The sequence below is a fragment of the Microtus ochrogaster genome, unplaced genomic scaffold (genome assembly GCF_000317375.1).
Source record: "Microtus ochrogaster isolate Prairie Vole_2 unplaced genomic scaffold, MicOch1.0 UNK1, whole genome shotgun sequence".
Classification (NCBI taxonomy): domain Eukaryota; kingdom Metazoa; phylum Chordata; class Mammalia; order Rodentia; family Cricetidae; genus Microtus; species Microtus ochrogaster.
In genome coordinates this window covers 562,518-575,242 of record NW_004949099.1, presented here as the reverse complement: position 1 = coordinate 575,242, position 12,725 = coordinate 562,518, and the positions used below count along the sequence as shown (strand labels likewise).

General features: G+C 44.7%; 1 protein-coding gene across 1 annotated transcript in view; it reads right to left on the bottom strand.

The window, feature by feature from the left end:
- CUNH2orf42 (chromosome unknown C2orf42 homolog) overlaps nt 1-12,725 on the bottom strand; it is a 52,297-nt gene that overhangs the window by 29,103 nt on the left and 10,469 nt on the right. The window contains exons 2-6 of the mRNA XM_005364799.3: nt 12,349-12,444; nt 6,078-6,331; nt 4,140-4,974; nt 2,979-3,089; nt 1,221-1,325 (exon numbers count right to left, since the gene is read on the bottom strand). Coding sequence (XP_005364856.1) covers nt 1,221-1,325; nt 2,979-3,089; nt 4,140-4,962 — 1,039 coding nt within the window. The 5' untranslated portion in view covers nt 4,963-4,974; nt 6,078-6,331; nt 12,349-12,444. The remainder of the gene's footprint in view (nt 1-1,220; nt 1,326-2,978; nt 3,090-4,139; nt 4,975-6,077; nt 6,332-12,348; nt 12,445-12,725) is intronic.

The window sequence follows — 12,725 nt, the reverse complement described above, 5'->3', positions numbered from 1 at the left end:
TGGTCTCGAACTCACAGAGATCCGCCTGCCTCTGCCTCCCGAGTGCTGGGATTAAAGGCGTGCGCCACCATCGCCCGGCAATTTATTATTTTTTTATTTATTTTTGTTTACAGTGTTCTGTCTGCATGTATGCCTACAGGCCAGAAGAGGGCACCAGATTTCATTACAGATGGTTGTGTGCCACCATGTGGTTGCTGGGACTTGAACTCAGGACCTCTGGAAGAACAATCAGTGTTCTTAATCTCTGAGCCATCTCTCCAGCCCAATTTATTATTTTTTAATTTAAAAATTAAACTGGAAAAATGGCTCAGCAGTTAGGGATACTGGTTGCTCTTCCAAACGAGCTGAGTTCAATTCCCAGCACCCACACTACAGCTCACAACTGTCTCGGGGAATCCAACAGCCTCTTTTGGCCTTTGAGGGCACAGACATATATGCAGGTGAAACAACAGGTGTATATAGACTAAATAATAAAATTTAGAGTTTATTTATTTTTTACATGGCATGTATATGCACCATGCCTGTTCAGTGCTCTTGGAGGCAGAGAGGGTGCTGAATTCCCTGGAGCTGGAGCTACTTTTGGAGTCGAATCAAGAGTTCAGAGCCAGTGGTCTACACGCTGAGTTACATACAACAAGTGAGTTGCTTGAAGTACATGCTAGGAATTGAACCCAATTCCTCTCTAAAAGAGTTCCATTGAGCCCCCCACCTTTTTTTTTTCAAGACTTGGTTTGTCTAATATCCCTAGCTATCCTGGAACTAGCTCTGTAGACTAGGCGGCCTCGAACACAGATTCACCTGCCTCTGCCTTCCCAGTGCTGGGATTAAAGGTGTGTCACCACAGCTGGCCGAGATTGTTTTTGTGTGTATGTGTTCTTCCAAGGCCAGAAGATCCTTTGGAGCTAGAGTTACAGGTGTTTGTGAGCTGTCCAAGAGAGAGGTGGGATCCAAACTCATGACATAGCAGTAATAAGTGCTCTTAGAGAAAAAAAAAATGCTCTTTTAACTGCTGGACCATCTTTCCATCCTAGCTTGGTTTTGAGCATGATTTGCACCTTGGAGAAGAGGAGAGCCCTCAGCGGCCCTGACCCCGTCCGCTGCTGCTGTTCATGTCAATGACACAACACAGAAGACAATACACAGCGTTTCTCTTGATCATCCTTTAGGCTACTTCCGGATGGCTTCCACCCATGAAGCCCCTTCTAGGAAGGGAAACTTACCCTGCCTTTTCAGTGAAGAAGCAACCACAGGCTTTCTCATGGCACTCTTCCTTGCATTGCTGGTTACTGTGTCTTGTGGCATCAGGGATATGTTCATCTGTGCACCTAGAGCACAGATTAGATTACAATTCTTAACACGCCTAAAGAATGGGAAGCAACTCAGCTGGTGGAGTACATACTTAGCATTCTCTAAATCCTAGATTGAGCTTCCATGCCCCAAGAACTGAGGATGCTGGCATAAACCTGCAATCCCAGCAAGCAGGAAGTGGAGGCAGGAGAATAAATTCAGGTCATCTTCTACTTTGAGGCTACTCTGGGATTTAGGAGATCTTGTATCAAAAAAGAAAACAAAATCAGATGGTGGTGGCTCACGTCTTTAATCCCAGCACTCCAGAGTAGAGGCAGGCAGAGAGAGATCCCCGTGAGCTCGAGGCAGCCTGGTCTACAGAGCTAGTTTAGGACAGCCAGGGTTACACAAAAGAAGCTGTCTTGAAAAACCAAACTTAAATCCAAAAACCAGACCAAAACAAAACATGACATCACTTCTGCAGCCAGGTATATAACCTTAGCAGGTGGGAAGAAAAGGCAGGAGGATCAAGAGTTAAAGCTACACAGTAAATTCAAAGTTAGACTCAGTCATGTGAGACTCTGTCTCAAAAATGTCAGTCCCAACCTATCACTCAACTTTCCAGGCAAAATCTGCAGGTCAGTAAGATGGCTCAGGGGAGAAAGGTACATGTTGTCAAACCTAAAGATCCGAGTTCAATTCCTGGGAGCCACACAGTAGGAGAACCAACCTTCACTCAAGAACACACACATACCAGTGTTACATTTTTTGTTAAATTTTGATTGATTTTTAAAGATTATTTTTATTTTACATGGACTGCTGTTTTTGCCTTTATGTATATCTTTGTGAAGATGTCAGAACCCTTGGAACTGGAGTTACAGAGAGTTGTAAGCTGCCATGTGGGTCTTCCAGAGCAGTCAGTGCTCTTAACTGCGGAGCCATCTCTCCAGCCCTCAATATTTTTATCTATTTTTGTATGTGTGTTTATGGGTGTGCCACAGGGCACATGTAGAGGTCAGAGGATAATTTAGGGGAATTAGCTTTTTTGTTCTATCACGTGGGTCCCAGGGATTGATCTCGATTACGCAGGTTCTCAGGCTTGATAGCAAGAGCCTTTACCACTAAGCTACCAATCCAGCCCAGACAAAAAAAATAATCTTAAAAGAAGTCTGCAAACCTGGGCCTAGAGCAATGGATGAGCAGCTAAGAGCACTGGCTGTTCTTGCAGAGAAACCAGATGGGGTTAGGTCCCAACACCTGCATGGTGGCTCACACCTCTTGTGACTCCAGTTCCGGGGGATTCCATATTCTTTGGCCTCCTCAGGTACCAGATAGATACACGGTACACAAACATAGGTGAACATACATACATGTATGTGTACACACACAGGTAAGATACACATGAAATAAAATACCATATTAAATTCTGTAAAATTATAAAAATTGATTTGATAATAATCTAAAGCATCTAAGACAGGTGGTGGTGGTTCAAGCCTTTAATCCCAGCATTCAGGAGGCAGAGGCAGGCAGATCTCTGTGAGTTCAAGGACAGCCAGGTCTACACAGAGACACCCTGTCTTAAAAACAAAAACAAAACAAAAGAACAAGAGTCCTTTCTCATAATTCCTCAGATTCTATGAAAGACAGAAGACAATCTCCAAATACCAAAGAAATAAGTAATACTGTCTCACCAGATACTTCATCCTTCTTCCTCTTCCGTGGCTTAGGGGCAGCAGAGTCACAAGCTGAGACGGACGATTCTGAGTGGCACCCTAACTGGGGCACAATTATATCTTTAAGACCTTAAAAAGAAAGGTTCTGAATTACTACAACTATCTAAGAGAAAGTATGGGATCCTAACTAAAAAACAAAAACAAACAAACAGGAAAGACCAGTTCTCTGATGTAAAATCAATTATTTGAGAGAACTCTCCCAAACACTGCGTTCTATTCAGGAATGGGAAAGTGGCTCGGGTGCAGAGCACTTGCTTGGAGTGTACGAGGCTCTGAGGTCCACGTCCAGCATGTGCGAGCGTGCGCACACACTTTGCTAGATTCATTGTCTCAACAAAAATGTTCATCTCTCGTTAGCAACAGTTTCAACTATCCAATCAAACTTTTATGCCTGTGCTGTGCTGGCTGGAATTCAGAGAAGGAATGTTAGTCAGGAGTGGTGGCTATGGCCTATGATCCCAGCATGTAGGGGAGGCAAGAGGATTGAGTTTGAGGGCAGCTGTGTTACTTTAGCAAAACACTATGTTTTATTTTTATTTTTTTGAGGGTTTTTTTTTTTTTTCCAAGACAAGGTTTCTCTGTGTAGCCCTGGCTGTCCTGAAACTTGCTCTGTAGACCAGGTTGTCCTTGAACTCACAGAGATCTGGGCTATTTCACTACCATGATGTTTTTAGTGACTCTCTGAATCAGGGGACCCATAGGTTCTGTGGTCAACTGCCAGATGGTCTGTTTGGTTTCTGGGGAGGCCTGTATAGCATGTCTCTTGAGCACTGGGATTAATGGTATGTGCCACCTCCACCTGTCTACACTTTGGCTCTGTTGTAGCTGTGTTTTCACAACAGAAGCGCTGGTGAGAGGGCTCAGTAGATGGAAGAAGTATCGCCATTCGGACCTGAGTTCAAGGTGCAAGGAGAGAACTGACATCACAGAGTTGTCTAAGATACGTACATGTGTGTCATTGTACACATAACACACACATACACTAAAAAAGGACTGCTTTTTCTCTGTACTGTCCAGCACCTGAAATTAAAGGCTATTAGGACAAGTTCCAAAGGCAGCAGTGGCACGCTTTCACTGCCATTTTATAAACACTGAGTAACTGTCGATCTCCCCACCTACCGCTGGCATCAGAGTCTAGGAAGTCCGAGAATTCCTGAGCCAACGTTTCATCACTGGCAAAGGCACAGAGACAAGCAAAGAAGTGGATGCACCGCGGGGCTGCCTCGGCCTTGGGAACGCTGGCCTTGTGTGACTTCAGAGTCTGGCAGGAGCAGAAGAAGCGGCGCTCTGACAAGCTTCTGGAGCTGATTTTCTGCATGAAGGACGTGTGCAAATAGCCCAAGCTGTGCTTTGGGCTCGCCTTGCATTTCACTACCATGATGTTTTTAGTGACTCTCTGAACCAGGGGACCCGTAGGTTCTGTGGCCAACTGCCAGATGCTCTGTTTGGTTTCTGGGGAGGCCTGTATAGCATTCAGGACTGAACTCTTCAGCGTCAGAGGGGTGGCCTCTGCCTGGCAGTTTACTGCTAGCTTGATGTGCTGACACTGGTTTTCCACGATGCCTTGAGTGGCAGCTTTCAAACATTGCGGGACATAACACCGGCCAGAGCTCAGCTGAGTGATGATTGTCCCATCCACTGTCTGGATTGTCGTCTCTGAAACACCTAGCTCCACAAAGCATCGGTAGTCAGGGCCCCGGTCTCTTTGCCGCACAGAGTACACCTGTAAATCAGAGCCTGTGATGATTTTGACAGCTTCAATACTAGGCTGCTTCCGGGCACCATAGCGAAATATGGTTCCGCATGTCTTGTTCTTACAGCTCAATCCACGGGTTCCATTGTACGTACCACAACGGGGACACTTCCTGATTCCCCTCAACGTGGCCTTCCCCAAGTCGGATAAGAAAGCTGGGACTTTAGTCCTCTGAGAGTTTAGTTCCATTGTTCACAGCCCCTGGAGAGAAAGGAGAACACATTTACACAAAGTTCAAGTTGAGAGAAAAAGACAGGGAGGGATTTCTATTTATTTATTTTTGACATTGAGTCTCACTTTGTAGCTCAGATTCGTTTGTAAAAATGTAGCTGTGAGTTGGGCGATTATATGGCGCACACCTTTAATCCCAGCACTCAGGGAGGAAGAGGCAGGCAGATCTTTGTGAGCTCAAGGCCAGCCTGGTCTACAGAGTGAGTTCCAAGACAGTCAGAGATACACAGAGAAACCCTGTCTCAAAAAGCCACCCCCTCAAAAAAAAAAAAAAAAAAAAACAACAAAATATAGCTGTGCTAGGTAATTTCCACTTGACACAATCTATAGTTACTTGAAAGGAGGGACCCTCAATTGAAAGAATGACTTTATAAGGCTGGGCATTTTCTTAACTTGTGATTGATGATGGGGGAGGGCCTGGACCATTGTGGGTGATGCTATCCCTGGGCTAGTGGTCAGAAAACAGGCTGAGCCAGGTGGTGACACACACCTTTAATTCCAGCAGAGACAGATGGATCTTTGTGAGTTCGAGGCCAGCCTGGTGTACAAGAGCTAGTTCCAGGACTGGCTCTAAAGCTACAGAGAAACCCTGTCTTGAAACACCAAAAAAAAAAAAAAAAGAAGAAGAGTAAACAGCACTCTTCCATGGCTTCTGCCTCAGCTCCTGCCTCCAGGTTCCTGCCCTGTTTGAGTTTCTGTCCTAACTTCCTTTGATGAATGAACAGTGATATGGAGTGTAAGCCAAATAAACCCCATTTTCCCCAGCTTCCTTTTTGCAGAAATAGTAACCCTAACTAAGACAGTAGCCCAGGCTAGTCTCAAATTCTTCCAGTCTCCTGCCTTAGCCTCCTTATTGTTGGGACTGGAGAGCTGCTTCAGCACTGCATAAACTGGAGATGCCTGTAGACAAGAGGAATATGAATCCAGTGTCATCCTCAGTTACAAAGGAGTTCAAGGCTAACTTGGGCTACATGAGAACCTGTCTCACTAAGAAAAGACCAGAGCGCAGGGAAGATGGGTTACTTCCCTTTTACTGGTCCTCCAGAACCCGGCCCAATCCTTTCCAATCCTACCTGTACCCGCTGCCAGGACGCCCGGAGAACAATGGCACCTGTGTCCATGAGACCCCAAGTGTGTCCCATTAGTCTGTGATGATCAGACGGCACTGACAGGCACGCCCACGTGCACTGAGATGTGCCCTGCCTAAGTCTTCTGGAGGCTGATCTTTGTTTGCTGTAACAATGCAGACATTCTGTTTCCCCCTGGCAAAGCTCTGGCTCAGGGTTCCAGTCAGATTCCAGCTCCTCTAGATAGAGATCTTGGCAGCCTAAAGTAAAACAAGAGAAGACAACTGTCATATGACAAGGATGGTTCCTTCTACTTAGAAATAGGCAAGGGCCATTTCTAACAGGGCCGGGACCGCTCAGCAGTAGACCACACACATGGCCTACGTCAAGTAGTGGGCAGTCCTCAGAGCAGAACACCAGCACAAGTAAAAGGCCCCAGAGGATCTACAGCCCAATGTTTAACAATTATTTGAGAAATATATGTCAGATACTGCTATGAAAATTAACAGTTTATACTTCTAACAAGAAAGTAATATAGCAATAATAATGCCATTATACAGGGCTGACAGAGCACTAGAGTTTACAGTATAGAACTGGTCACTCATCTTCCCTAATGTAACACATAATATCTTTGAGTCCCTTATGTTTTCTTATTTTTCACTGAATTCTTTGTTTTATTTTGTTTTTCGAGACAGGGTTTCTATGTGTATCCCTGGCTGTCCTGGAACTCACTTTGTAGACTAGGCTGGTCTTGAACTCAGAGAGATCCACATGCCTCTGCCTTCCTGAGTGCTGGGATTAAAGGCATGAGGCCACCACTGCCTTTAATGCCAGAAAAGTGCATCAGATCCCCTGGAACTGGAGTTACAGATTATTGTGAACTACCATGTGTGTTCTGGAAACTGAACCCTGGTCCTCTGCAAGAACAACAAATACTCTTTACCACTGAACTATCTCTCCAGCCTTATGCCTCATTTTTTGAAACAGAGTCTTTTACTGAACCTGGAACTCACCATTTTGTCTAGACTGATTGCCAAGCAAACCCCAGGGATCCTCTTGGCTCTGCCTCCCAAGCACTGGGAATACGGGTATGCACCTCTGTGCCTGACTCTATATGTGTTCTGCGGATCAGAATTTAGGTCCTCATATTGCAAGGCAGGAACTTCACCATAAGAACCATCTTTTCTTTTCTCCCTCCCCCTCATCGAGACAGGGTTTCTCTGTGTAACAGACCTAGCTGCCCTGCAACTAGCTCTTGCAGACCAGCTTGGCCTCAAACTCACAGATCCACCTGCCTCTGCCTCCCAAGTGTTGGGATTAAAGGCGTGCGCCACCATCACCCGGCTAATGCTTTTTTTAAAAAAGATTTATTTATTTATTATGTATACAACATTCTGCCTCCAGAAGAGGGCACCAGATCTCAATACAGATGGTTGTGAGCCACCATGTGGGTTGCTGGGAATTGAACTCAGGACCTCTGGAAGAGCAGCCTGTGCTCTTAACCACTGAGTCATCTCTCCAGCCCCCAATGCTTTTTTATTAAAAGAAAAAGAAATAATCTTCTTGTGATTCTTTTTTTAAAAAAATAGGGGCAAATCAGATTGTATAACATACTGCCAATTCTACATAAAAATCATAGAGAACTAATTTTACAAATACACATACACATGCATATTTGTATTAGCTTGTGCACAGTCTTTTTGCCTTTTTTCTGGGACAGGGTCTCACTATGTAGCCCTGGCTGGCTTGAAACTCCTGGAAATAATGAGATTCACTTTCCTCTGCCTCCTGATTAAAGGCATGAAGTAGCATACCCAACTAATTAAAATGTTTCTAGAGATTTATTTGTATTGTGTATCTGTCTGTATGAGTATATGCACATGTGAATGCAGATGCCTAAGGAGGCCAGAAGAAGGTATGGGATCCTCTGGAGCTGGAGTTACATGTAGTTAAAAAGCTGGGAACCAAACTCTTGTTCTCTAAAGAGCGGCAAGCACTTTTAACTGCTGAGCTATTATTCTGATTCCTGCAAATCTTTATTTAATACAGTATTTCAGTGTATTGGTAGGTCATGTTTGTTTACCCACATTTCCCCCCCAAGATGGGGTTCTCTGCTTAACAGTCCTGAGTGTCCTGGAACTATCTCTCCATACAAGGCTGGCCTTGAACTCACAAAGATCCACCAGCCTCTGTCTCTTGAGTGGCAGAATGAAGGGTGTGTACCACCACCACCTGTTCCTTTTTGTTTTGTTTTGTTTTTGCTTTGCTGGCTTTTTCGAGACAGGGTTTCTCTGTGTATCTCTAGCTGTCCTGAAACTCACTCTGTAGACCAGGCTGGCCTCGAACTCGCGGGGATCTGCCTGCATTTGACTCCCTGAGTACTGAGATTAAAGGTGTGTGCCACCCCCCCCCAGTTCCTTCTTTTATTTTATTTTTTTAAAATATTATTTATTTATTATGTATACAATATTCTGTCTGTGTGTATGTCTGCAGGCCAGAAGAGGGCACCAGACCTCATTACAGAGGGTTGTGAGCCATCATGTGGTTGCTAGGAATTGAACTCAGAACCTTTGGAAGAGCAGGCAATGCTCTAAACCACTGAGCCATCTCTCCAGCCCCAGTGTTTAGGGTTTTACTGTGACCTGGAACTTATTATGTAGCCCAGGCAGGCCTCGAACTCTTGATAATCCTCTTGCCCCAGTCTCCTACGTGACAGGATTACAAGCATGGACCACAATGCTGGGTTATATATTTCAATACATGTAAACAATGTATAATGTTCAAACACAGTAAACATGCCTATCTCCTCTGAACACTGAACATTTTCAGACCTGAAAAGCCTTTTCCAAAGGAGGTGTACCCTCACTATTCCCACAGATAACCTAAGATTTCTGCATCTGTATAGTCTTCTCCCTTAAAATCATCTGACTACAGTGGGCATCATATGGTATCCGCTGTAGTGTTATTTGCAGACTACTGAATATGTATGTTGAGCAAGATTTCTCACGATTAGCCACTGTAAATAGTATCTGCATGAAAGGAGCTAAGTATAGAAGACCATATATTGTATGATTCCATGAATGAAACATTCAGAATAGGAAAAAGAGTCTAATGGTACAGGGCTGGGTGGAGAAGGGATTTAGTAGTGATGGTTTCTTTTGAGATGATAAAAGATATTATACAACTCTATGAAGTGTTTTTCAATTCTGTAGAATTTACAAGATCTCTTGAGTTATATATTTTTTAAAAGGTTGATTCTATGTGTACAGCATTTCAATAAAACTATTACTATCTTATAAAAGAGAGGGACAATGAAATTCAAATGCTAAAGGCATAAGAAAGAGAAAAAGAGAGATCTGCAGATGGCTCAGTGATTAAGAGCACTTGTTGCTCTTGCAGAGGACTTGGGTTTAGTTCCCAGTGCCCACATGGCTACTCAAAACTGCCTGTAAGTTCAGCTCCAGCGGTCTAATTCTTTCTTCTGGTCTCTGAAGGGATGAATAGACATACATGTAAACAAACATTCAAGCACATAAAATAAAAATAAGCAAATCTTTTGGGAAAAAAAGGTGGTGGGGAGGCCAGTGAGATGGCTCAGGGGTTAATAGCAGAGAAACTGGATTCAGTTGCCAGGACCCACATGGTTGCTCATGACCATCTCTAACTCCTGCTCTAAGGGATCCAATGCCTTTTCACTTCTGAGGGCACCAGGCATCTGGGTGGTGGTATACAGACATTCATGCACATGAATAAATGTTAAAAAAATTTTTTTTTAAAGCAAGGGCTGAGATATAGTTTAGTCACAAAGTGTTTACCTGGAGGCTTCTAGTTTCAGTCTCTCGTACCAATTAAAATTAAAAAAAAAAAAAAAGCGGAGCTGGAAAGATGGCTCAGAGGTTAAGAGCATTGCCTGCTCTTCCAAAGGTCCTGAGTTCAATTCCCAGCAACCACATGGTGGCTTACAACCATCTGTAACGGGGTCTTGTGCCCTCTTCTGGCCTGCAGGCATACACACAGACAGAATACTGTATACAAAATAAATAAATAAATAAATAAATAAATAAATAAATAAATAAACACCATCTTGTGAGCTCAAGGCCAGCCTGGTCTACAAAGTGAGTTCCAGAACAGAAATCCCCTCTTAGGGAGGAAAAAAAGTCACCAGAAAAGAGCTTTAGAAGAGTTAGGACTTTATATGGAAAGGACTCTATAGGAGTTACAAGCCTGGAAACGAGGTACTTCCCAGCATGCTGAAGGCCCTGGATTTAATCCCTAGCACTGTAAGTCACACAAATAAAACAGAAAGTAAAATTTTAGCAAAGTACTTATTAATAGAATGTAAAGTACTCATTGTTACATTGTTAGTGTGTATATATCTCTCTGTTGGAAAGGATGTAAATCAAAATATGTAGTAATAAACACTTTGCTTTAACAATTTCACTTCTAAGATATCATAATTTGTATGTATATACTTTCATTTTTACTTTTAATCACATGTCCATGTGTGCCTGTGTCTGGAGGACAGATGCACTGGATAGCCTTGGAACTGCAGTTAGAGGTAGTTGTGAGCTACTAGACATGGGTGCTGGGAATTGAACTCAGACCCTCTCTAAGAGCAGTGTGCACTCTTAACTACTGTGACTTCCTTCCAGCCCCTACTCTGCTTTTTGAGATGGGGTTTCACTATGTACACCTGAGCTGTTCTTCAAGTCAATATGTGGACCAGGCTGGCCTCCAAATCACAGAGATCCTCTGTGAGATTTCCTAACTGCGGAACAGGAAGAGAACTTTCAGTAAAGAACTAAGTACAGTGTAACTAGGTAACGGACTACTGTAAAACCACTAAAAGTTATATCTGTGTAATGAACATGTATCAACACATGCTGTGGAGTGTAAAAAGGATAGTGCTTTGGGTATACTATGTTTTGTTTTAAAAAGAAAAAAAACTTAATGGGGGGCCGGCTGGAGAGATGGTTCTGTGGTTAAGAGCATGTACTGCTTCGAGAGGACCCAAGTTTGGTCACCAGCACCCACATCAGGGGGCGTACAACTTCCTATAACTCTATTTCCAGCCGGGCAGTGGTGGCGCACGCCCTTAATCCCAGCACTTGTGAGTTCGAGACCAGCCTGGTCTACAAGAGCTAGTTCCAGGACAGGCTCCAAAACCACAGAGAAACCCTGTTTCCAGGGAAACCAACCCCTTTGGCATACTGAAACACACACACAAACACACACACACACACACATTTTGTTGTTGTTGTTTTTTAAAAAAGAAAGGACACAGTATAGTTGTCTATTGTCTCAGCAGTGATCTGTGACCTGGGAAATGGAGATTTACATTTCATTTTTTACTATTTGAATTTTAAAACATGTACTACTATTACTCGTTACAATTTTCTTCTTTTTTCTTTCTGAGACAGAGGTTTTCCTAGACCAGGCTGGCCTTGAATTCAACAGACCCGCGTGTCTCAGGCAGAATGTTGGGATAAAAGCATGCGCCACCACGCCCAGCTAGTGTTGGGGGAGGGGGAAAACATGGGGGGGGGGTAGGGTCTGCAACCTAGCCTAGCTGTCTTCGAACTCGAGATCCTCTTGCCTCTGCCTCCCGAGTGCTGGGATGACAGGCAGCTCAACCGAGCCCGGCTTGCAGACTATCTATCTTTAAAGGATACACAAGGAACGCGACTTGTGAAGAAGCTGCGCTGGAAACCTGAAGGGTCTCGGGATGGTCGATTCTCTTTACAAAGAGGATGAACATCGCCTGACGCTGGCAAAGGGAACCCAGGAACTAGGTGGGTTTCGCCCTGAAGCCACCCAGCTGCAGATCGGTGTGTGGGACGCTGATTTGGGACGTGATTAGCTCTCCCCAGGTGAGAAGGAACTGCTGGAGTAGCGCATTCACTGAAGGGATCTGTGGAGGCGCTATTTAGTAATGAGACTTTCAGATTGGAGCGAAGTGTCAAAGCTCGCAAGACTTCACTGAGTGTGGGGAATCAGGTGGGTTGCTGTCAGATCACAGAGTCCGGGCCTCAGTTCCACTATGTTTAGGAGCGCGCGCCTAAGCGCCGCTTCCGGGACCATCCATCTGCAAAACGCATTTCCCATGCGACCTGCATCCCGGCATCCTCCGCACGACACTCACTTCCGGTGCCAAGTAAGGCCCCAACAGAAGTGTAACTGCCCCGACACGCAATTTCGAGAACACATTCTCCGCTTGACTCCCACCCCCAGCTGGGCCCGGCCGCTGCACAGCCTCGCACACAGGGGGCTCCCTTACCTGTCTCGCACCTCTAGGGACCTCTCGATGGCGACCGCCCTCGCCGCCTCTCTCTTTGCCTGTTGCGGCCTTTTACAAACGCGGTCAAACTGTTTGCTGTAACGACAGTCGTTATTGGTCAGAGCCACCCACGTGCATTAAGGACCCGCCCACCTCAGATGGAGAGGCACGATGGGATTTGTAGTGTTCTCAGCTGAGAGCGCTGCTTTTCGGATATGATCTAGTGATAGAAACAGCAGATAAGACTGGCTGTCACACGTTCGTGGGCTTCTTAGCTTGACCTAGAGGTACAGAAAACACCCGTGTGACCCCGACTACTTCGAGCCGAAACAACTCTGTACTGAAAACATTGCTACTGACGCTCTATTTTTTTTTTT